We start from the raw sequence: 24,245 nt of genomic DNA on the forward strand, positions 1-24,245 counted from the left end.
TGAGCTCTGCCCTGTCCATGTTTCTGGGGCCTGCCCAGAGCAGGGGAGCAGTTCTTATACACACCTTTCTCTGATGCCCAAGCACACATCCACCTCTGGAGACAGGCAGGTATCAGAGCCAGAGGTAATACAAGTTTATTGAGCACCCAGGTTGGAGGGCAGGCCTGCCGTGGGCCGGCCTGGGAAGGCCTCACAGGCACAGCACCTGGGCGCCGTCGGCCGCCTGGGAAAGGTAGAAGGTGGCGGTCCCGCTGTACTGCCCCTGTAGGAAGGACGGGTGGGGTGGGGTCTGAGCACAGCACGGCCCTAGGAACCCATCTCTCCCGCTCCCCCCAGTCTCTGGCACCTACCCACCTGGATGTGCTGCATCACTAGGGAAGCGGCAGAGGCCTCCAGCAGGGTCACCGTGCAGCCACCAAAGCCACCGCCTGTCATGCGGCTGCCATAAACCCCGGGCGCAGAGAGCGCAGCCTCCACCAGCTGATCCAGCTCGGGGCAGCTCACCTCGTAGTCATCCCTGCAGAGAGGACACGGGGGGAGGCGGGAGGCCTTGAACCAGCCCCATCCGGCACAGGGGACAGCCTGTGACCAGGAGGTGCTGGGCACCCAGGGATCTCACCTGAGCGAGTTGTGACTCTCCACCATGAGGCGGCCGAAGGCTCTGTAGTCGCCGCGGCTCAGGGCGGCTGCTGCCTGGGCTGTGCGCTGGATCTCGCCCACCACGTGCCGCGCCCGCCGGAAGGCCTCCCCGCTCATCAGCTCCCTGCCAGCTGGGGCGGAAAAGGAGTCAGCAGACCCACCATCCACCGCCTCTGGGCCCCTGTGGACGTGGAGGAGGGGCACGATGGCTCCAGGGCGCTGGCTGGGGGGGGCGGGGGCATCTCCAGTCTGAGACCTGGTTCTGACCAAGCTGTGGGTAGAACCTCGGGTTGGTGACCAAGGTTTCAGAGCCTCCCCTCCTCGACTAGAAAAGGGGGCAACCGCCTCATTTGGCGCGCAGGGGAGGCTGAGCAGACACATGGAGTGCCCCCAGCAGGGCGCCTGGCACACAGTGGGGGCTCGATAAACAGCAGTTTGAGCCCCAGACTCAGTGCTTCCATGGTGCGTGGGACACAGTGCTGCCTTCAAGAGGCCAAGACAGAACAGGAAGGAAAAGTCCTGCTGGTGTTTTTGCTGGAGTTAACAGCGAAGCCTCCGAGGGCCAGGGCTCCGGAGTTGGGATACAGACCAGGTCTGCCCGGGGCACCCCAGGGAACCAGCAAGCTGTCCCACTGGCTAACGCTGAAGCCGGCAGAGCAAGCTGAGTCGCTAACGGCAGCCCCGAGCGCTTAGGACTTTACAACTTGACTCTGGGCGCCAGAGAGGTTTTGGGAGCAGGGGCGGCATGGAGCTGAGCTCTAGTTGACGAAAGTGACTGCCTTGCGCAGAGGGCCCTGCTGGGAGAAGCCAGCGCCTGGAGATGGCAGCTGTTAAAACAGTCAGAGACCAAGAGAGGCTGGGTGTGGGGAGGAAGGAAAGGCGGGCAGGGATGACTCAGTGTCCTGAAGTTTCAGACAGCAGCGACAAGGGTGAGGAAATAACAGAAAAGGGGAAGTCAAAAGGAGAGGCGTCCAGGGGCTTCCCTGGTGGCGCAGTGATTGAGAGTCCGCCTGCCAATGCAGGGGACACAGGTTCGAGCCCTGGTCCTGGAAGATCCCACATGCCGCGGAGCAACTAAGCCCACGCACCACAATTACTGAGCCTGCGCTCTAGAGCCCGCGAGCCACAACTACTGAGCCTGCATTCCTAGAGACCGTGAGCCACAACTACTGAAGCCCGTGTACCTAGATCCTGTGCTCCACAACAAGAGACGCCACCGCAGTGAGAAGCCCGAGCACCACAATGAAGAGTAGCCCCCGCTCACCACAACTGGAGAAAACCTGCGTGCAGCAACGAAGACCCAATGCAGCCAAAAATAAAAACAAACAAACAAACAAAAAAAACAACCCATCACAGGGACTTCCCTGGCGGCGCAGTGGTTAAGAATCCACCTGCCAATGCAGGGGACAAGGGTTTGAGCCCTGTTCCAGGAAGATCCCACATGCCGTGGAGCAACTAAGCCCATGCGTCACAACTACTGAGCCTGTGCTCTAGAGCCCGCAAGCCACAATTACTGAAGCCCACGCACCTAGAGCCCGTGCTCCACAACGAGAAGCCACCGCAATGAGAAGTACGCACACCGCAACAAAGAGTAGCCCCCGCTCGTCACAACTAGAGAAAGGCTGTGTGCAGCAACGAAGACCCAACGCAGCCAAAAATAAATAAATTTATATAAAAAAAAATCCATCACGGTGTTAGGTGTGATTACCAGAAAACGGTTAAGTAAATTACAGTGCACCTAGATGCTGAAATGGTATGTAGCTTTAAAAAGCCATGTTGACGGCAGGCCTTTCATGACATAGAGAAGGGCTCTGAGATAATGTTAAGTAAAAACAAAAAGGGCAGGTGGCAACACTGCGTATACTCGACCTTGAGAATACAGATGTTGAAACTAACATAACATTGTAAGTCAGGGATGTTTCAATTAAAAATTTTAAAACTGGGACTTCCCTGGTGGTACAGTGGTTAAGAATCCGCCTGCCAATGCAAGGGACACGGGTTCGAGCCCTGGTCCGGGAAGATCCCACATGCCGTGGAGCAACTAAGTCTGTGCGCCACAACTACTGAGCCTGCACTCTAGAGCCTGCGAGCCACAACTGCTGAAGTCCACGTGCCACAGATACTGAAGCCTGCACACCTAGAGCCCGTGCTCCACAAGATAAGCCACCGCAATGAGAAGTACGCACACCACAACGAAGAGTAGCTCCCGCGCGCCACAACTACTGAAGCCCATGCACAGCAACGAAGACCCAATGCAGGACTTCCCTGGTGGCACAGTGGTTGAGAGTCCGCCTGCCGATGCAGGGGACACAGGTTCGTGCCCCGGTCCGGGAAGATCCCACATGCGGCGGAGCGGCTGTGCCCGTGAGCCATGGCCGCTGAGCCTGCGCGTCCAGAGCCTGTTGCTCTGCAACGGGAGAGGCCACAACAGTGAGAGGCCCGCATACAGCAAAAAAAAAAAAAAAAAAAAAATGCAGCCAAAAAGAAAAAAAAATTTAATTAATTAATTTTAAAAAAGATACAGATGTAGAAAAACACTGGAAGGAAATATACTAAAATGCTAATAGTGGCTATCTCTGGGTAGTGATCTTATAGCTTGTTATTTTCTTCTTTGTACTTTTTTTTTTTTGGCTGTGTTGGGTCTTCATTGCTGCACACGGGCTTTCTCTAGTTGTGGCGAGCAGGGGCTACTCTTCGTTGTGGTGTGCAGGCTCCTCATGGTGGCTTCTCTTGTTGCGGAGCACGGGCTCTGGGCACTCAGGCTTCAGCAGTTGTGGCACATGGGCTCTAGAGCGCAGGCTCAGTAGTTGTGGCTCACGGGCTTAGCTGCTCTGCGGCATGTGGGATCTTCCCGGACCAGGGCTCGAACCCGTGTCCCCTGCATTGGCAGGCAGATTCTTAACCACTGCACCACCAGGAAAGTCCTCTTCTTTGTACTTTTCTGTATTTTCCATGGTGGATACTTAATCCTCACATTAGAAAAAGCAATATGGAGATTTCAAGCAGTCCTAAGTCAGCAGTGTTGGGGGAGTGGGCAGAGCTTGGCAGAGGTCCCTGGAGGTGAGGGGACGTACATCCGGGTCAAAGCCACAAGGAGAGCCCGGAAGCCCCCCTCACCCCAGGGTGCCCAGCCATCTCCAGGACACAGTGCACCCAGCCAGCTCTCACCCTCCAGCTCCTCCAGCTGCACCTCACGAAGGCTCTCCTTGCCCAGCGCCCGGGCCACTTCTTCACACTGGCGCCGCCGCAGGGGATACTCGCTGGAGCCCAAAGAGTGGCGGACGTTGGAGTTGGTGATGAGCACAGCCAGCTTGGGATCCAACAACGGCACCAGGCTTGTCTCCAGGGACCTGAGATGGAGACGGAGCCAGGAAGGTGACAAGGCCAAGCGTCTGTTTGCCGCGCATGTCTCATCCAGGAGCTCTCCTATGAGGTGGGAGGGGACAAGGGGAGCCCCTGACCTGCAGTCAATGAGCAACGCGTGGCCTTTCTGCCCCAGCAGTGCGATGAGCTGGTCCATGATGCCACAGGGCACCCCTGCGAAGCTGTGCTCAGCCCGCTGACACACCCGGGCCCGGGCGGCTACTGTCCCCGAGTCTGCAGCACAGGGCAAGGTGGGAAGGCTGGGGCCCAGGAGGGGGCGCTAGGGGTGGGAGGGTGGGAGCAGCCCCCAGTGTGTCCAGTGATACTCCAGGGAGATTCCCCACCCACTCCCCCAAAGCCACAATTGGGGTAGGAAGCTCTGATCACAGGACCTCAGGGAAGGAGGGTTGCGTTGGGAGCTGGGGTCTAGGAGGTACCTGGGCAGAGCTGCTGCAGGAAGGTATACGTGGCCACTTCCAGGGATGCTGAGCTGGACAGCCCACCCCCCAGGGGCACTGAGCTGACCACCACTGCACTGAAGCCAGGGAGGGGGGCAGCTGCAGGAGAAAGAATAGATGACGGTTAAGACGGGCCATCTGGGAGGATGAGCACAAGAAGGGCATGTATCCTGGTATAAAGGAGGCAACTGCCTGGCAGCTGCTCCTGGGGAACTGTGTCTCAATTGTCAGAGGCCACCAACCTGTTGGGCCAAGGGGTCCACCGCCCTCCATCCTCCTACCCTGAGGTTCCTGGGACACAGACTCCTAGTTCTCCTGGTTTAGGGCTCTGGAGACCAACGGGCTGGGGTTTGAACCCTGGCTCCTCCAATCGTGTCATGGGCAACCCAGGGCAAGTTCTAGAACCTCTGCAGGCATCAGTCTCCTCACCTGTACCATGGGGATGGCTCCACGCTGCATGCCTACCCCACAGTGGATTAGACGAGCTAATGAGCTTCGCGGCTGAGAGACAGGAATTTGACCCAGGCCTGGGCCCCATACCTGGGTAGTGCTGAATCACTCCCTTGACGTAGTTGGCCCAGTGGGGGGCCCCAGGCTCCAGTGGCCGCTGGGTTGTGGGCAGGGGAAACTGCAGCCGGCGGGGCTCGTCGGCATCCTCAGAGGTGGTAAGGAGGGAGATAAGCCCATCTGCCCGGGGGCTGCCCACCAGCACAGTCCCAAGCTCCAGCGCCTGGCAGAAGAAACAAATAGTATGCAAAACTTCCACTACCAAGGGGCCAGGGGCAGACAAGGAGGTGACCTCCAGGCTCAACATGAAGGGAATGGGGAGTGTCTCAGGGAAGAGCCTGCATGTCCATCTGGCCTTGGGGGGCTTGGGTCCCACCCCATAGGTCTTCAGGGGCAGGGCCAGTGCAGCGGGAGTGCAGACCTGGACTCTGCCCTAAGCGTGGGCTCCTGGCTGTGGGTCAGTAGGAAAACAGAATCAGACGAGCTCTTTCTGACGCCTTCCCATTTTGGAAGATGCACAGTGGGATGGACATGGCCCCAGGCTAAGGCAGCTCCACCTCAGCTGTGTGACCTTGAGCAGATCACTAGCCCTCTCTGTGCCTCCATCCCCTCCTCTGCGAACTGAACGGGCCGGACCGGGAGGCTTAGGGCTACTTTGCCTCGGTTTACAGTTGAGCCCCGTTCCGCATCCCCCCACAATCTGAGGTGGCTCCCAAGGAGATGGCGAGGATCAGCGGTCCATAGCCTACTTCCTCGCGGATTCCCCGTTTCCTCCCTTCCAACGTGTGAAATGCCCCGTCCTAGGGTCTCTCCCACGTGCTCGTCCCCCACACTCGGCTGGAGTAAAAGTTCGGAGCGGTCCGCCCAACAGTGCAAGCGGGGAGATGGCGCCTCCCCCGCAGCCCCTCACCATGGGCAGCACCAGGCCCTGGTTGTAGTCCGTGTGCTCCCCGATGAGGTTGACGCGGCCCGGGGCCGACACGGCCAGCTCGGGCTCGGCCCCGAACTCCTCCAGGAAGGCTCTCCGGGCCTTGGCCAGCAGCTCCCCGGGCTGGCGCTGCTCGGAAGCGGCCATGACACTCACCCTGCGGCTCTGCCGGGCGCAGTCGGGTCGGCTCGGGATGCTCGGGGCGGAGCCGCGCTGCGTCGGCTCACACAGCTGCACGCACCGCCCCAAATCGGGCCGCGCTGGCCCCGCCCCGCCCGCGGTTCCGGCCCAATCCACCAGCTGGGCGCGCGGGGCGGGCTGGCGGCGGGCTTTCCAAAGAAGTGCTGGGCGCCCAGCGGGGCGGGTATTGGCCGGCCCAGGACATCTGAGCTGCTCTTTCCTGGCCCTGGTGACCCTCTCTGTGTCCACACCCATCTACCCAGCCATCTACCCCAGCCGGAGCAATAGAGCTGGCCTCCCACACCTGGGTTTCCCAAAAGGATCTCCTAGGTCCTAAAGTCCTGCAACCGTGAGAGGTCACCAGCCTCTGATCAGAAATCTGTAAGAGGGCCGCCAGACAATCAGTGTAAATACAAATAAGGAAAGCCAAGTGTGGTGGAGTCACTTTCTACACGCTTCTTTTCTAGAGTGGACCTGCTGGCCCAGCTCCTAGCAATGGAGGAGTAGGGAGGGTGGAGATGGACAGCAGTGGGCCCAGCCCCTCCTGGAAGGACCCACCCAGCTGCCAAGGTAGGTTGGTCGGTTGGCCCCAGCAGGTGCTTTCTCAGCCTGGAACCTTGGTCCCAGGGCCTGGTGCCCCGAGTCTGACACTAGCCACCTCCTCTCTCACCAGCCTGCATCCTAAACCTTCAAGCTGTCCCCAACACCTCACTGGATGCCTGTCCACAGTTGGCCACCCCATATGAAACCTTGGAGGGGAAAGGCTGAAATGTAAGCAGACTCTTCGGGATTAGAGTGGGGGTTTTGTGGAGGGTTGCAGCCAGGGTAGCTTGGGGTCTGCTCAGGGGGTTGCCCCAAGAACATTCAAAAGTCAGCTCTGAAAACTCCTAGAAGTAAACATAAGGTTAAACCTTTGGGACCTTGGCTTAGTCAATGGTTTTTTTAGATATGACACCAAAAGCACAAGCAACAAAAGAAAAATACGTAAATTGTACTTCATCAAAATAAAATACTTTTGTGCATCTAAGGACCACCCCATCAAGAAAGTGAAAAGACAACCCACAGAGTGGAAGAAAATATTTGCAAATCATATTTAAGGGACTTGTATCAAGAATGTATAAAGAGGGCTTCCCTGGTGGCGCAGTGGTTAAGAATCTGCCTGCCAATGCAGGGGACACGGATTCGAGCCCTGGTCCTGGAAGATCCCACATGCCGCGGAGCAACTAAGCCCGTGTGCCACAACTACTGAGCCTGTGCTCTAGCGCCCTCGAGCCACAACTACTGAGCCCACGTGCCACAACTACTGAAGCCCGCGTGCCTAGAGCCCGTGATCCGCAACAAGAGAAGCCACCGCAGTGAGAAGCCCGCGCACTGCGATGAAGAGTAGCCCCCGCTCGCTGCAACGAGAGAAAAGCAACGAAGCAGCAACAAAGACCCAACGCAGCCAGAAACAATAAATAAATTATATATAAAAAAGAATGTATAAAGAGGGACTTCCCTGGTGGTGCAGTGGCTAAGAATCCGCCCGCCAATGCAGGGGACACGGGTTCGAGTCCTGGTCTGGGAAGATCCCACACGCCGCGGAGCAGCTAAGCCCTAAATAAATTTTTTAAAAAAGAAAGAAGAATGTATAAAGAGCTCTTACAACTCAACGGTAAAAAGGACAACTTAAAAACGGGCAGAAAGACTAAATATAAGGCTTGGGGATCAATAAAGAAAAGGTTTAAAAGCTTGAAAAAAATGGGCAAAAGATTTGAACATTTTTCCAGAGAAGATATGAAAAGATGCTCAACATCTAGTCATTAGGAGAATGCAAATCAAAACCACAATGAGGGGCTTTCCTGGTGGTACAGTGGTTAAGAATCCACCTGCCAATGCAGGGGACATGGGTTCGAGCCCTGGTCCAGGAAGATCCCACATGTCATGGAGCAACTAAGCCCATGCGCCACAACTACTGAGCCCATGTGCCACAACTACTGAAGCCCGTGTGCTTAGAGCCTGTGCTCCGCAACAAGAGAAGCCACCACAATGAGAAGCCTGCACACTGCAACAAAGGGTAGCCCCCGCTCGCTGCAACTAGAGAAAGCCAGCCAACGAAGACCCAACGCAGCCAAGAAATAAACAAATTAATTTAAAAAAAAAAACCCACAATGAGGTAGTACTTCACATCCATTAAGATGGCTTAAGTTAAAAAAAAAAAAAGACAGAAAATAGCAAGTGTTGGTGAGGATGTGGTGAAATCAAAACCCTCATTCACTGCTGCTGGGAACGTAAAACAATTCAGCAGTTCCACAAAATGTTAACCATAGAGTTATCGTATGACTCAGCCATTCCACTCCTAAATGTACACTCAAGAGAAAAAATATATCCACACAAAAATTTGTACATTAATGTTCATAGCAGCACTATTCACATTAGCCCAAAGGTGGAAGCCATCCAAAAGGGAAAAATGAATAAACAAAATGTGGCCTATACAAGGGAATATTATTCAGCCGTAAAAAGAATGAGGTTCTGATACCTGCTACAACATGGATGAGCCTTGAAAACAGTAAATGAAGGAAGCCAGTCACAAAAGACTACAAACTGTATGATCCTGTCCAGACGAAATGTCCAGAAGAGGCAAATCTATAAAGACAGAAAGTACATTAGTGGCTGCTTGGGGCTGAGCAGAATGGGAGAATAAGAGGGTGTTAGGAAAGAGTACCAAGCTCCCTTTGTGGTGATGAAAATGTTCTAAAATTGACGGTGGTGATGATTATCCGTATCTGTGAATATACTGAAACCACTGAATTACACAATTTAAATGGGCCTTTTGAGCACTCCTCAGTAAAGCATTTTTTGGCATAGGCAAAATAAAACAAGACAAAACGGTGAGTGGCCCTTGGGGCTGGTTGAAATGGAATTAAACTCACAAACCATGTCTCCCCACGAGGCAATGACTGGAGAAGCCTCCCCGACTCTGCGCATCGTTTTCCCACCTCAGCTTTGATGTCCAACAGCTCTGAGCCCAAATCTTTGCCCTTACTATTGTGTGATCTTGGTCAGATGACTTAACCCCTCTGAGCCTCCGTTTCTCATCTGTAAAGTGGGGCTAGTGTGTTTCCTTCCTAACAGACTGTTTCAAAAGGAAGTGAATGAGGTCATCTTCATAGAGTGCCCAGCCCTGCCTCTGGCACTTGGTAAGCACGGAATAAATGTTTACTATTATGATCAATCGTCCATTAATACAACAGACATTGTTGGACTCTCCAGCAGGCAGTGGGCCAGATAAAAGCCTTGGGCTCTGATAGGGAGGCAGTCTCAATCTGACTCTCGCCCCACCCTGACTGAGATAAATGCTCTGAAAAAGGAATAAAGAGCTTTCTGGGAATTCTGATCACTAGGCGGCCCACACCCCTGTTTATTTCCATTGTTTCATTTTGATTGAAAACACCCCCTTTGATCCATACTCATCATTTGTATGTTTCAGTTGTTGGAAAACCTGATTTGACCCAAGGGCAGGTGCTCCTGATGGCTCACTCTGGACTCTGAAACACTGATTTCATTTGGGAGACCTGTTTACTCTCAGTGTTTGAATCCCATCTAGCATGTTACATAAAATTTGTTCAGAAGAAAGTCTGCCTCTGACCTTTGACCCTCCCTCCCATTTCCTGGCCAGATGTCACAAGACTGGGGGGAAGGTGGCACCTTAAAGGGGACACTGTCACCCAAAGTCTGTCCTCTGCTCTGCTGGCCAAAAAAACTTACTTGTATCAGAGGAACCAGAGCCAACTGTCACACAGGACTGAGGTGTCATGATAGAATTCTCAGTAATAGCCCCCACGGGGACAAATTATCCAGTGGTGGGAATACCACCCGTGCCAGCTGAGTGCCCAGTGGCCTAGGCAAGCTGTTTGTCCAGGTCATGGCGAGACCGGGCCCACCACTGAGGACAGGTGTCCCAGAGGCAGCTCTTCTCTCCCAGAGTCCGTGTTTGTCCCCACGCTCAATTCTTAGCCCTTGGGCCCTCCCTGCTGGACCCAGTCTTTCTTCATGCAGTGAACGTCTGTGTACTTCATGCAGCTCTGGCCTCTCCACTGCAGTTAAAGACTGGTTTCCTGATGGGACTGGGATCCACATCTCCCAAGCTAATATCTACAGTCTCTGAAAATGTTTGCTCTCAGCAGATGGCTCACGCTTTCACTCATTCTGGGAGGTTCTTTTTGTTGTTCCCAGGGGGTTAACCTATCTCCTGATTTGGGCCCCCTTTGCCCTTCTGCTACATTAATGATAACAGATTCTGTAATACTGATAACACTAATATCAAGCTTGTGGTAAACCCTGGTATCAGGGCTGAGATGCAGCCTGCAGGGCAGCACAGGTTGTTCACTACCAGTGCCTGTTCTGATTGGTCAGTGCTCTGGACTTCTGTTTTAAAGGCACCAGACTTTGCACACATTGTTTCATTAAATCCTTACAAGCCTATTGGGTAGACACTGGTTTTATTCCCATTTTACAGATGAGGAAAAGAAGCACAAATGAGTTAAGGAACTCATCCAAGTAGGACAGCTGGGTCTTGAACCTGGGTCTGTCTGATACTGAGATTGGTTGTACTGTAACCACCCTGTCCCCAGGAGCACTTTGACCTGCCGCAGCCTCTGCTCTGCCAGCCTCTGCTTACTGAAGAATTAAAATCCAAAGCTCAGCCTCATAGCAAGGAACAGGAGGGGCAGCTGCTCTCCTGGACCCCTGGAGCCCCAGTTCCTACATGGAACCCTCCCAATTTGGAAGCCAGGCCAGTAACCAAAGCTCTTGGGAACCTGACTGATTCTTGGCCACCCATGCCAGAAGCAGATCCAGCCAGATGCGCTGTGGGGCTGCCAGGGCTTTGGGTTGGCCAGCAAACACGCCCAGAGTCTGTGCTGTGTGCCAGGCACGACTCCAGAGGCAGACCAGACTCAGGTCTTGCCTTTGGAGCACCGGGAGCTTCTTGTCCATCCCTGGCCTCAGATGCCCCGCTAAGAGGCACCAGCTGCAGGCCTCGTCTTTATTTGGTACCCCCACCGTGTCCCTGAAGCTCCTGCCCTCTAGGCTGACGACCACCCTGCTGATGCCTAGGCAGGGAGCAAATCCAGACTCACAAGATGCAGCTGCGGCTGTCTCTCCCTGCACCTCGCCCTAGGCACAGCAGCTGGCAGGTCTCCAGGCCACCATGGGTGGGCAGGAGGACTGAGGCTGGTCAAAGGCAGGGCACTGAGGAGGGAGAGGCCCTTGGACTGTCACAGGACCCTCGGGTTCATGAAGGCTGGGCCTTGGACCCAACCCCATCCCGTCCCCTCTGCTGATGCTCTTAGCTCAATGCCAGGCAGTGAGGCGCTTATGGGAAAGGTCCTGGAGCCTAGTGTGTCCGACAGAGAGGGTGGGAACGGAGTAGCGGTTAACGGAGCCTGGGCACCATCTCCCTGCGGACGTGTGCAGTCCCTCACATACCCCTCAGCCAGAGGCGGCCAGCCCGAAGCCTGCAGCCCACCAGCCTCCCTTCCCCAGAGCCCTTCTTGCCACCAGTACTGGTGAATTGGAGATGGCCTTCTTCCTTTCAGCCCACTCTCCCTTCCACTGTGTATATTCCCAGAACTGCAGCTCCCTGAAGGGGGGCTGGTAGCTGCCAGAGAGAAGACCCCAGACACTGACTGCCCAACCACGCCCCTCTGTGCCCCTTTCCAGACCCCATGTGGCCTTTTAGCTCCTCCAAGAGTCACGGCCTCACTGAAGAGCTGCCCCGCCACCCCCCGCCTTGCTTCCCTAGCTGGGGTGTAGGGGGGTGTCTGCAGAACCTCTTAGCTTCTTTCTCAGGAAGGGCAATGGGGTAGGTGGAATGGGGGCGGAGGGTCCCTGGCTGGACACTGGACATAGTGCTCAGGTGAGGACACCAGGACAGGCTGGGGACACATCACACACAAGTCCCATGACTCTGCTTGGAACAATGCTGATTGTCGGGGTGGGATTCCCTCACTGCCAGGGGCAGCTGGGCAGCAGGCAGAACAGGGAGCAGGCACCTCTCCACCCTCCCCAGTAGGGAGGACAGCAGCCTCTGATCCCTGCTCACGGCACACCCTGTGAACATGCGCAAAGCTGTCCCAGCTGCACCCACCCACCTCGGCCCACAGCCTTGCTCATCCCCCAGACCTGCCGACCCAAAGGGTTCAGGGGCCAAAAGGCCGGCCACCTGGCCAAGGACATCAGCCTTCTCTCTGAGCAGGCTGCAGGGATTTGGGTTAGCAACCTGGGCAAGGATCAGTTCTTCCTTCCTTCCTTCCTCCAGGCTTGCCTTCAGGAAGGTAGGTGGAAGGCTGGCTGCTTGTGCTGGAGTTGCTGGCCAGAAGCCAGGCCCAGCTCAATGGAGCTCAATGGAATGGTCTGGGCTGGTGACACCCCTGAGGAACGCCTACAGAAGCAGGTGTGACCGCCAACGGGTTTAGGGAAGGAAGAGACTGTGGAGCTCAGACCACATTGAGCTCAGCTGTGTTCTTATATCAGCGCCCAAGGTGGGACCCAGGGAAATACGCTGTGACTGCCGTGGTGGTGACTGTGAAGGGATGGGGAGGTAGGGGTGAGGACTGGATGTCCAGGGTGGAGGCTCAAGTCTCTTGGGCCTAGCCTACCCAGTGAGACGACCGCTACAGAAGGTGTGCTGAAAACGACACCTCCCCCTTCTCTGTGGCAGGGTAGGTTGGCCACAGGCCTGAGGAACTGATCCCTGACCTTCTGCTGTTGCTCCCATAGGCAGGCTGGCCCTTGCCTGCAGAAACTTAAGGGCAAGCCCTGGAGTTTCCTGCTGATCCAATGGCAGACAGCTGACTAGACTGTGTACACCCTCTGCTGCCCAACCTGAAAGTGTTCCAGAAGGGGCCTGCTTTCCTACTGAGGCAAACCCCAGCCCCAACACCTGACACCAAGCAAGGAACAGTGCTTGCAAGGAACCGTGCTTGCAAGGAACCAGGGAGGGGAGCCCCCGGACACAACACTCAGGGAGAGCTGAGGAATGCACTCCCCCCCCCCACCCCCAACTACCAGCTGAGTCAGAAGGCAAGGCTTCCTGGACATTCCCCTACAAAACTTTGTGAAAGAAAAACATCATCCAAATGAAGACCATTAACAAAATGAGAAAGTCTCAACTTTAAAAACTTTATTTTTGTCTCACCCATCAACAGCACAAGATGTCTTCATCAGCTCCAATTTTTGCTTGCTTTTCTCCTCAGACTCTGTTCTACCATCTTAACCCATGGATATTATAACATGTGGGCAGTTCCCTAGAACCAGAAAATATTTCTGCCTGTCGGCTTAAAAATTAAAAGTGTGGAAGTGTAAGTTGCACTATTTTAGCAGATTCCAAGCTGCCCAGTAAAATCCTACCTTGGGATGCAGACTTCGTGAGAAAGTCTGTCACCTACTCTAGCTCGAGTGGTAACTCAAGGAGACGCATCACCATAGCCGTTTCTCTACTTGTGTTTGTAACTCCCACTCCACACCACATTCCACTGGCTAGGATTTCAATGTCCTTCACAAGAACAATGCAAGTAATTGGTTCCAGAACTCATTATGATGGACCTCCTAGGAAACCAGTTCATTATACTGTATCAAATTTCGACACCTCATAAAAAGCTCACTAAATTACCGAGATTCCCAATCCTAATCTGCCTTGCCTCTTTCCAATCCTAAACCCCTTAAACCCTAAATTTGAAACTAGTCCAAACTTAAAAAAACACCCACCAAACTTTTATCGTGGCATAGAGACTTCCTACAACTACTGACTTCAAATTATACAGAATTCTTTTGTCTGATAGGTGTGGTTCTTGTGCCCATGTCCCTCTGACATACTATGCTTCACTGGTGGCCATCATTGGTCAAGAACACTAGTTTCATACTGAAAAGGCGGCTTAAACTAAAGATTCTATACCTGTGGGCTTGTCTTAAAATAACTCACTTTATGAAGAGATCTATAAACGTGCTTCACAAACAGGTTCAGGAACAGACGCCAACTTTGAGTCCTGGAATTTCAAAGAAATTTACTTTCCTTCACAACAGAGGGGCAGGGGGGAGAATCGTATTAATACAATCTTAAGCCCACACTGCATATACAGCTGTCATGGCATTTTTATAGAGCAGAGAGCTCTTTACATGCTTTGTAGAAATATTTCTGCAAATAAATGCTTCCTTTGTCTACCAAGCAAAACCTGAAATAAACTTAAAGGACCTAGATAAAAGATGTATTAAGCTTTCAACATTCAATTTAGGTTTTTGACACTTAGTTGGATAAACAAGTTTATTTGTAAATTTAGTCAACATACATAATTGACCTAAAAACTTCAATAGAAGAATAAGTTTGAAAACCACTTGGAAAGCATCTCTATGAAGTGATTTTTCCCAGGACCTTATACCAGATGACACCATTTTAACCAGCAGAGGTTCCATGAGCTGAAGCTGTGTATCCCTCCCCCACAGCAAGTTTACCCTAAGGGTTATTATAATACAAACTCCACAAGGAAAAGAAGTTCGGTATTGTTCCCTCCTGGTAGAGAAAAACTCAACCTAGTTATGAGACCAACCACAACACAAAGAAAAGCTGCACTAACTACTATATTAGTAACAGATGATGCTGGTGTGAATAACTTGTATTATATTCTAGAGCCCTTATAAATAAATCCCCCCGTTAGTGTCTGCATTATCAGCTAGAGGATTAGTTAACATGTGGTAGAATGAGGACTTATGCAAGGTATAATGCACAAAGCATCTTACTACGTATGAAAAACAAGTGCAGTCTAGTTAGGAGAAAACCAACCGGACTCTATGTTACACACACCTTAATGACAAGACTCCCCACCACATGTGAATGTAAAACATTTAATTTAAAAATGTTGACACTACAATATATAAAATAGCTATTATAAATGCACATAGTGTATTCTATAGCTGCCAGGTTTACTTTTTTTTTTTTTAATAAGGAAACTGTAAGTTACACTGTGGTTAAGACTTGTATCTTCACCCTTGAAAAAGCCCACATTCTATCACAGTGATGTATGGTCAGACTTAACAGCCCCAATTGTTAAACACTTGGATCAAGTCATAACCAGTTTTATTGCAAAAGGACCCTGTACACATTTATCAATTCTAGTACCTTAATAGCTACCCAACAAGTCATTAACATACAGAAACATGCATCATGAGAAGCAAGAAATATCACCCATCCCTTCTGCATATTAGCAACTTGTCACTCCTGAGCAACAGTGCTCACATCACTGAGGTCTGTGAACAGTCAGTCACTTTTCGCATTCATCCTGAGTGAAAGATGGAATGACTTAAGTACAAATGCAACATATTATAAACAATTTCTTACAAAAAAATCACAAATTAAACCAAAGTATTTTACAGAATTTACTACAAAACACCATAAAAACTGCCTTCACTTAAGCTCTCTCTCCCCGTATCCGGCGAGCCAACTGGATGTCTTTGGGCATGATGGTGACTCTCTTAGCGTGGATGGCACACAGATTAGTATCTTCAAACAAACCCACCAGGTACGCTTCACTAGCCTCCTGTTGAGGACAAGAGCCACACTATTAACTCTCTCCGAGGAGAACCGCGCGCAAGCCCTCCGCCCCTGCCACACGCAGCCTCGGCCACCTCACCTGAAGCGCACCAATGGCGGCACTCTGGAACCTCAAGTCGGTTTTGAAATCCTGGGCGATCTCCCTCACCAACCTCTGGAAAGGCAGCTTCCGGATCAGAAGCTCGGTGGATTTCTGGTAACGACGGATTTCTCGAAGCGCAACGGTCCCGGGCCTGAAGCGAAGACGAGGGCGTAAAGGGACACCGATTAACCGAGAGCGCTGATCAAGCAGCAGGAAGCGTCCCGCTCGCGGCGCGCCGCCGAGTCATTGTTTTCCTGCCGCGCTGCCTACCTGTAGCGATGAGGTTTTTTCACCCCGCCGGTAGAGGGGGCGCTTTTCCTGGCGGCTTTAGTGGCCAGCTGTTTGCGGGGCGCTTTGCCACCCGTGGACTTACGAGCAGTCTGCTTGGTTCGGGCCATTTTCTTTCACCTGCGGAACAAATCCCTGACTCCGGGGCCGCGGCGCTCGCCTCCCGGGCTGCTGGGGGCGGGACGCCCGGCGCCCCTACTCTCCCGCCTCCTCCCACCCCAAGGCGGGCGGCAGATGGCCGAGGGCTGCCGCCTCCTCCCCCTCCCCTAATGACTCAGGCTACAAGTAGCAGCAGCCTCCCCCGGGAGGGGGAGCGCGGGGAGGAGTCACTTCCCCTCCTCGACGGGCGGAGGCCCGGCTGCCCGGAACCCGGCGTCGGGACCTCTGAATCACCAGCGGGAAAGAGGCGGAGACATGGTTCCGGAACGAAGCCCCAAGGGAAAACCACCCGTCCCCACGCCGGCGCCAGCAAGCAGCCTGGGCAGCCCGCAGCAGCCGGCACTCGGCTCTCAACGGCCGCGGCCCACGACATCAACGGCTGACAGGGCCTCATGTCACGCGTAAACCCAAGAACACTTACCCAATGCCTAAGTTCTACGCCGCTTCTCCGACAGCCGCGCCGCTCCTGCTGCCCAATGAAGAGCCGCAGTCGCCGAACTAACGGAAGAAGCTCCTCCGACTAACGACCAAACCGCTCTGCGTTCCAGGCCCCCCCATGCCTCCGTTTTTATACCCACGCTTCACGCTGCGTCTCTGCGTAATAGGACCTTAATTTGCATACACCAACGACTTTTTCTATTGGCTGACGCTTTCGCCGACGCGCTGACATCCCCCGACACAAAGGCCGTGCTTCGGCCCCGTTCGCTGATTGGCGGACATCTAGACCACTGATTGGCTGTTAAAGTGGCCTAATGATTGGATAAATGGAAAGCGGAATGGACGAATCAGAGTTTAGCACTAAGCGGCTCTTCTGATTGGATAAAATGGAGCTATGTTTGGATCCTTCCCTTGGTTTCAAAGCTCTACAATAGAAAGTCAATGCAAATGAATTGCACTGGTCCCTATCAGGACTTAAAGAGTCGGGACGGGAAGGAGCCTAACCTTATTTGCATCAAGCTAATACAATGCAGGAGGAGGAGAGGTTTCTTTAACGAAAATTTTGTAAATATTTTCCAATATATAAAAAAAATGTATTCCCTGTGATTACTTTTCAATCAAATGGGAGTTCTTTTGTTTGGTGGGGAGGGGTAAATAATAGATACAAAAAACAAATGTCAATAAATTATTTTAGAAGTACTGTTTTGTATGTTATTAGACCATCACAAAATACTTTGTGATTTCAAAATGCTTAAACAAGAAGTAACCCACTAAGCAACATATTTTTAAAATTATGTAATTCAACTGAACTAAATGACTACAGCCAGAATGGGAATAGTCAGTTCTAAAACTGTATTTGCATGTCCATAAAGAGCAAACAAAAGACAACTAAATTAAATACGTTCACTTGTATTTAATGGTATATCCTGGAATGTGTTACTTGTGAAGAAACAGGACAAATGTATAAAAATGGTAATCCCTACCTTTGCCTAAATGTCTTGAGTGGATTTTAATATTTAGTTTTTCAGGTGACTCAGTTATATAAAATATCAAAGCAGGCTTAAGGTTAAGACCCGCCAAACAAAGCCCAGAAAATTGAAACAGAGCCTTGGGCATTCTACTCCGCAGTTCTTACTCTGGGTTCACCGAACTGATTTATTTATTCGTTGGCCGTGCCGTGCGGCATGTGGGATCTCAGGCTCCCCGTCAGGGATGGAACCCGCGCCCCCTGCGGTGGAAGTGCGGAGCCCTAACCACTGGAGAGCCAGGGAAGTCCCTCACCGAATATTTTAAATTATTAAAATAAAAAAGCAGCAAAACCAGGTACATATAGATTTCAACTCAGAGAATTATTATACATAAATACAAATACCTCAAAAATTTACTCCTGACACCAGAGTTCCCCCTCTCACCATCACTCGTGAGAAAAAAAATGCAGTTTGAAAAAGCAGCTATGGCAAAAAACGCCTTTGACCCAACCTCTATTTCCAAATTCCTCTCGTTATTTCAGCCCTCTCAATCATAACACGCACAGTATGTATTTAATTATTATATATCTAAACTTTTATGTGATAATTCAATCAACTTTAGTTTTCTGCCTTCTGCTCAAAGTTTAGGGTAGGGGAAAAATTAAGCTGTTTCATTCATGCCAGACTGAGAAGACAAACCAAGATGCCCTGTTCTCAGAACCTGGGTAAAGCCGAGAAACAGGGCGCTGGTTACCTCTCACATAAGAGGCTGTCAAATGTCCTGGGATGTAACAAGAAAAATACCCTGTCATCTTTTTTTGACTGCTCAGATGGCCTGGAGAAAGAATGGACTCCTGAATTAACACCCATTTTGTGTTCCAAGGCTTTTCTAGGAGATCCAGAACCCTGTCTGTCCCATGCTTTCTACGGGAGAAATAGTCTAGTTATCTGCCGCGCCCCCCATCCCCGTCCCCAGTTTTGCTAATTACTACAGAGGAACTAAAACTGCTCCAGAAGAAACTAGGTATGAATTTACATGCATCCATTTAAGGATGATTAGTGGAAACAGTTTGTCCCTCTTACTTGGCCGTCTTATCGCTATGTTCTTCTTTTTCCTAAGTGGACGCAGGGGAGGAAAAGCAACACAGGAAATAGGGAACAACTGAAAATGTTAATACAGTCAAAACAACGCAAAACATGATGCAGCATGTAGGCTACTGTCCTAGTTCCTGTTCTGTCAGACTTGCTGAGTAACTTCGCACAAGTTACTTAACCTCTCTGAGTTTTGGTTTCCTCTCCTGTAAATTAAGCAGTTTGGATGGTATCATCTCCCAATTCTACCAGTACACACTTATTCTGAAGCTCATACCCTTATTTAAAATCTAGCACTCTTAACTATATTTCTTCATTCAAATCACACTTGGGTATTTTGGGGATAGCATATATGCCAATTATTTGGATTTAATAATAGGAGTAAAGCAATACACAACTTTTTTATCCTTTTGGAATTTTTCATCTTCAAATGCCCCTAGTGGTTAAACAACTGATTTGACATGTTTAAGAAATACCAGTTTCTCAACTTTGTAGGCTGACAATTTGGATTCTGATGTGAAGTTACTCGTAACAAAATAAAATAGATATGTATCAGTCTTAAACATTAACAATTTTCCATTCACCCCACCCTGCTTCACCGGTAAGGTTATTCGTTATTCGGAATGTGTTTCTTTAATGAGATTAACATTAGTTAACGTTATCTCATAAAATGTAAATTAGTCTGTAAAACAATGATTTCAAATAGATTCAATATGGAAAACAAAGTTAAATAACAAGTGTTAAAATATCTATGACGAACTTCGCCCAACTGGCGGGAAGCAGGGAGGAGACATTTTCACCAGTAGAAGCACTGGCATCCGCAGCAGGAAACTGGAGTGGATTATAAATCGCACTCCCTACTCAAACCCAGGCCCTTCCTCTGCACACTGTGATGCTTCTCGACGCCCCTGCAACTTGCCAGTGTACCTGAGACTATGCTAGACGGAGATTAAATTCGTCCTTGGCCCTTAATGTACTGGAAACAAGTTGGTCAAGCCAGGTGTCGAGTTGAGAAGGGACCCAAGTCGTGGAGTTCCAGGTTTCAGGGCTGGTAAAGGTTTACGGAGCGCCTCAGCAAAGGCGCAGGAACAGAGTATTGTGTAGTGTAGCTCTTCGTTAGCAAAGGTTTCTTAAGCTGACTTCCAACGGGCAGACTTTCCTTCACGCCTCTCAGCTTGGTCCCACTACAGGAATGAGGATGTTGGCGGACTCCAGGTGCCTGAAGCTCAAAGGCCCACTGCTCAGGGCCGGCATCAGAACCGAGCCCAGGGTGTGCTAAGTATGGAGGCGAGGTAATTGTTACACTGTTGGCAGTGCAATTACACTTGGAACCGTTTCCCAGCAGTCGTTAGACCCTCCCTGGCTCTGGGCCTCTTCTACTCCAGGGGCTCCAATTTCAGGGAAAGGCTCCCGACTACAAACCTGGAAAGACGCAGTTAAGAAGAAACGCAGCCGGACTGCAATCCCCAGAAACCGTCGCGGGCCCTCAGCATCCGGGACACCGTCCGCAAGGATCCCTGGGTATTGTGGTCCGTTCCTTCGGCAGCAACCCTCGGCTGACGGTAAAATTCCAGCCGAACCTGGGACCACAACTCCCAGCAACCCTTGCTGCCGTGCGGGGGGTCTTCACGTTCTCGTGGCGCGGCGCAGGCGCACTGGGGCCTCGGCGCGGACCGCGCAGACTGAATAATAAAAGGGGAGCGGCGAAGAGGCAGGAAGACAGGACCATGTCGAAGGGCCCAGGGCCCGGCGGCTCCGCAGCTTCCTCGGCGCCCCCGGCCGCCACCGCTCAGGTGCTGCAGGCACAGCCCGAGAAACCGCAGCACTACACGTACGTAGAGCCCCCCCCGCCGCGCGCGCACGCCTGACGTCAGCGGCCAGCGTGAGTCACGCGCGCAGGGAGAGCGCGAGGCGGCCTCTCCCTCCCCCCTTCTTCCTCCGGCCCGGCCCAGACCGGTTCCAACCTGCTGGGGCCGGTCCCAACTGCCTCCAACTGCCACCAACCTTTGGTCGGCCGAGGGGCGGGAAACCCGGTCCCCGCCGCCGAGTGGGGAAGGCGGGAGCTTGGGATGCGGAGTGCACACATCTTAGGCCGGGCCTTCGAGGCCTAACTGTTCCTCAGACCATAAAACCACAATCCCAGGCACTTTAGGGGCGATAAGAAGTCTAAGACGCGACCAGAATGAGTTCCTAAGGGGCCAGCCCTAGACCCGCTTATAAATGACCGTTAGCGTGAAGTCTTGTCAGGCGACCCATGTAGTGTGCACAGGGGGCCTTTTGTGTCCGTGAGGTCCGTGTGTTGTCCACAGAGGTCACTCTTGTTTGAATTCACTTAAACAGTTGACCCAGCCCTAGTCAGGGATCCCAAGGGTGATGGGGTCCGAATGTGTCCCCAGGCCCAAGCCAAATGTGGCATCAGAGGGAGCCCCAAATGCTGATGCTACGAGAGTCCAGTAAGATGGGAAGCCTCTTCCTGGGAATCTGCTTGTGTCTAAATGTAGGTCCCTGTCGTCTTTTTATAATATTGCCTCTCAAGGCGCTTCAGGCAACTGCCTAGTGCTAGATGCTTTGGGAGAAAGAAAGAGAAAAAGAGGCAGGCCCTTCTGTTAAGCACAATGTTGGTTTCCATTTTTCCATGATGCTCTGAGTGCCCCACATCCCCTTCGTCTCCCAAGTTGTGAGCAAGTTTAGAAGGATCCCCAAGTGTACCTCAGTCTTGCTGGAGATTTTGGAAGTTGGGGGTTGAACAGCCCTTAAGGGGAACACGGTAATGCTGCCTGGTGAACCAAGAGCAAGAAGCATGTGTTGGAGTAGAAGGAAGTAGACAAGAGGAGCGCTTGTTTGTCACTGATGGAAGTGAGACCCATTGGGAGACTCTTCTGGGATAAGGGAACATCGATTTTAGGAAGTGTATTGGTTTCTTTGAGATTCTCTGTTACTGGTTGAAATCATTTGAAACTTTTTGTGGACTTAAGTCTGACTCATGTTAACTATAACTTTTTTAATATGGCCATTTGCATTGCTTTCTTACTGGAGTTCTTTCTGCAGTCCTGCCGCTGGCTTTGGTGAGATGGTCTTATCTCAGAGAATTCAGTGGTCAGATGAATGGTGTGGTCAGGCAACAGTAGGGTCTTGATTTGGAAATCTGCAAACTTCACCTTATTGGAACTTATTTATAATCACTGGTTGCTCAGATCACGTTTTTTCAGAAAAATACCGATAACATTTTGAGTAATGTGAATCTTGGTTTCAGCAACCTCTGTTTCTGTGTTGTGTTGTCATTGTCATTGAGTATATTATGGAGTCTATATTAGAAAGGCTTTCTAATCATGTTGGAATTGAGAGATGAAACAAGTCAACAGCTGTGTAAATGTTAATATGAGTCTTTGTCCTCTTGATGCTCATTTGTTTAAAAACTGTCTTTCCATTCCTCGTGGGGTAAGCACAGAGTAATCAGTCTTGGCTCTTAAAGTGGCTTAGCAGCAGATGAAACACCCAGGCCTGATTGGGTGGTTGGTGGTTGGAGGTGTTCCCATCTCTTTATTTTCTGTTATCTGGTCGTGTGTGTGTGTGTGTGTGTGTGTGTGTGTGTGTGTGTGTGTGTGTGTGTGTGTGTGTGTGTGTGTGTGTGTGTGTGTGTGTGTGTGTGTGTCAGTTGTCTTTCTTGGTAGGTTTATGAGCATTCAGAAACCTTGATGATGTGGAAAGCTTCATTCAGGTCTGAGGAGCAGGGAGCATGAGGACACATGATGGCACGAGTACACTTGTTGGCTCTGAATTTATTTATTAAAGGTGAACCCATTTGTTTTCCTTGGGGGTTAGGAGACACGAACATTTTAATTTTGATTTCAATATTTGCTATAAAATTTTGAGCTGCCGAGCATTTTTTTCATTCTCTTTTGTAGCATGAATTTCCAGAATTTGTTCCAACCTGAATATGACCTTATCTAGTGCATTGATCCCATTGTTGAATACAGATATAGACTCCTTGTTGTTTTTTAAATGTTTGTATTTTTTTACCGTCAAATTTTTTTTACATTTTAAAACTTTCTGATATGTTAATTTTGTGTATTTTTTTGTACCTGATGTTATTTGAGATTATGTGACATGCATTAATTTTGCAGTAATCTAGAAGAGATTTGCATTAAAATTGAATCCCACTCATCATAATGTCAGTCTTGGCAAACACAGTTGAATCCATCAAAAGCAAAAATTGTGTTCCTGTTGGCTTGCTTCTTGCCCTTTATTCTTATACCACAACTAAAGTCCTAGAGTTTGAGCCCTCCTTTTCCCAAACCAAGAGGATTATTCGTAACATAGTTTGAAGGATAATTATTTTGTTGGCTTTTCTTTTTTGTAAGCTGTTGAATATTCTTACTTTAAGGGAAACTTGGAATTAATCCTTTCAGAAAATTGGTGTAGCGGGCACTTGTGCTAGACTTGAGGAATCCATCCCTTTTAGATAACGGTTATATCAGAATTTCCTCTGTTGTACACTTCCAAGTATTGGATTAGCACTAAGTAAAATGATAATATGCATGTATTAGTACTTTTCAACACAAGAACCATGTGACCTCTTGCTAGGTAATTTGTCTATTTTTTTTGACAAAGACTAAATTTAATGCAGCTTTATTTAGAACAAGTCCATCATATTTTAGAAGAGTTTTATAAAAACAGACTGAAGAATGGGAAATTTTGGAGCAATTTACATTCTGAAATGTATCTACAAATTTAGCTAACTTTGGGCTTTCTTACTACATAACAATTATATTGTTAAAAGTGTATAGCTGAAAGGTCACCAAAAAACCTGCCATCTTTAATAAAACATCCCAGTTTTGGGACTTCCCTGGCCGTCCAGTGGTTAAGATTCTGCGCTTCCACTGCAGGGGACACAGGTCCAACCCCCAGTGAGAACTAAGATCCCGCATGCTGCGTGGTATGGTCAAAAAAATCCCAGTTTTGGGAATTCTCTGTCAGTCCATTGGTTAAGACTTGGTGCTTTCACTGCCGTGGCCCAGGTTCAATCCCTGGTCTGGGAATTGAGATTGCGCAAGCCGCGCAGCATGGCAAAAAAAAAAAAATTAAGTTTTTGACCTCATTATTTTGACCCTATAAGAGGATATAAACCTCAAAGACATTAAATCATTTTTGGATTCTTTTACCTGCAATTGATTCTCAGACTTCTTAATTCTCTTGTATTAAAGGAAAATGAAATTCTAGTTTATTGACGGTTACTTGGAGGCTTCTGGCCACTGGGTGATTTCTTATAGGTAGACAGAGGATAAGTGCTTTATACTCATCTAGCCAGGTGTCATTTTAATTTAGGACTGTTTCCTGGGCATCTTTAAAGAAGAATAATGTAGCAGTACTTCCATAGATAAACTACTTTGAGGGAAATCTGTTAGTTTATACATTATATAAATGTCGTGAGCTTCACTTGATTGCATCTGATTGTGTTTTGGAAAATCCAGGCAATGAACAGTATTTAAATCATTATTGCAGATTGCAATAACTTTGTAAATACATTGCTAGAGCACAACTTGTTGCACAATGGAAG

The 24,245-nt window shown here is 50.3% G+C and overlaps 3 protein-coding genes across 5 annotated transcripts in view; 1 reads left to right on the plus strand and 2 right to left on the minus strand.

Annotated features, from left to right (window-relative positions):
• Positions 1-119: 119 nt before the first annotated feature.
• Positions 120-6,105, minus strand: GALK1 (galactokinase 1). The gene is made up of 8 exons (XM_030837681.3): positions 5,878-6,105; positions 5,001-5,190; positions 4,440-4,559; positions 4,101-4,236; positions 3,808-3,989; positions 620-770; positions 355-517; positions 120-262 (listed from the first exon to the last, which is right to left on the minus strand). The coding sequence occupies exons 1-8, from the start codon at positions 6,040-6,042 to the stop codon at positions 191-193; spliced, it is 1,179 nt and encodes a 392-aa protein (XP_030693541.1). The 5' UTR covers positions 6,043-6,105; the 3' UTR covers positions 120-190.
• An 8,927-nt stretch (positions 6,106-15,032) lies between these two features.
• Positions 15,033-16,766, minus strand: H3-3B (H3.3 histone B). The gene is made up of 4 exons (XM_030837705.2): positions 16,612-16,766; positions 16,014-16,151; positions 15,741-15,894; positions 15,033-15,647 (listed from the first exon to the last, which is right to left on the minus strand). The coding sequence occupies exons 2-4, from the start codon at positions 16,139-16,141 to the stop codon at positions 15,519-15,521; spliced, it is 411 nt and encodes a 136-aa protein (XP_030693565.1). The 5' UTR covers positions 16,142-16,151; positions 16,612-16,766; the 3' UTR covers positions 15,033-15,518.
• A 3,587-nt stretch (positions 16,767-20,353) lies between these two features.
• UNK (unk zinc finger) overlaps positions 20,354-24,245 on the plus strand; it is a 33,983-nt gene continuing 30,091 nt past the window's right edge. The window contains exon 1 of one of the 3 annotated variants that reach the window (XM_060291066.1): positions 20,354-20,519. In XM_060291066.1, coding sequence (XP_060147049.1) covers positions 20,416-20,519 — 104 coding nt within the window. In that variant the 5' untranslated portion in view covers positions 20,354-20,415. The remainder of the gene's footprint in view (positions 20,520-24,245) is intronic. The other 2 variants (XM_030837698.3, XM_030837694.2) reach the window with 2 other exon arrangements.

This window comes from Globicephala melas, chromosome 20 (genome assembly GCF_963455315.2).
Source record: "Globicephala melas chromosome 20, mGloMel1.2, whole genome shotgun sequence".
Lineage (NCBI taxonomy): Eukaryota > Metazoa > Chordata > Mammalia > Artiodactyla > Delphinidae > Globicephala > Globicephala melas.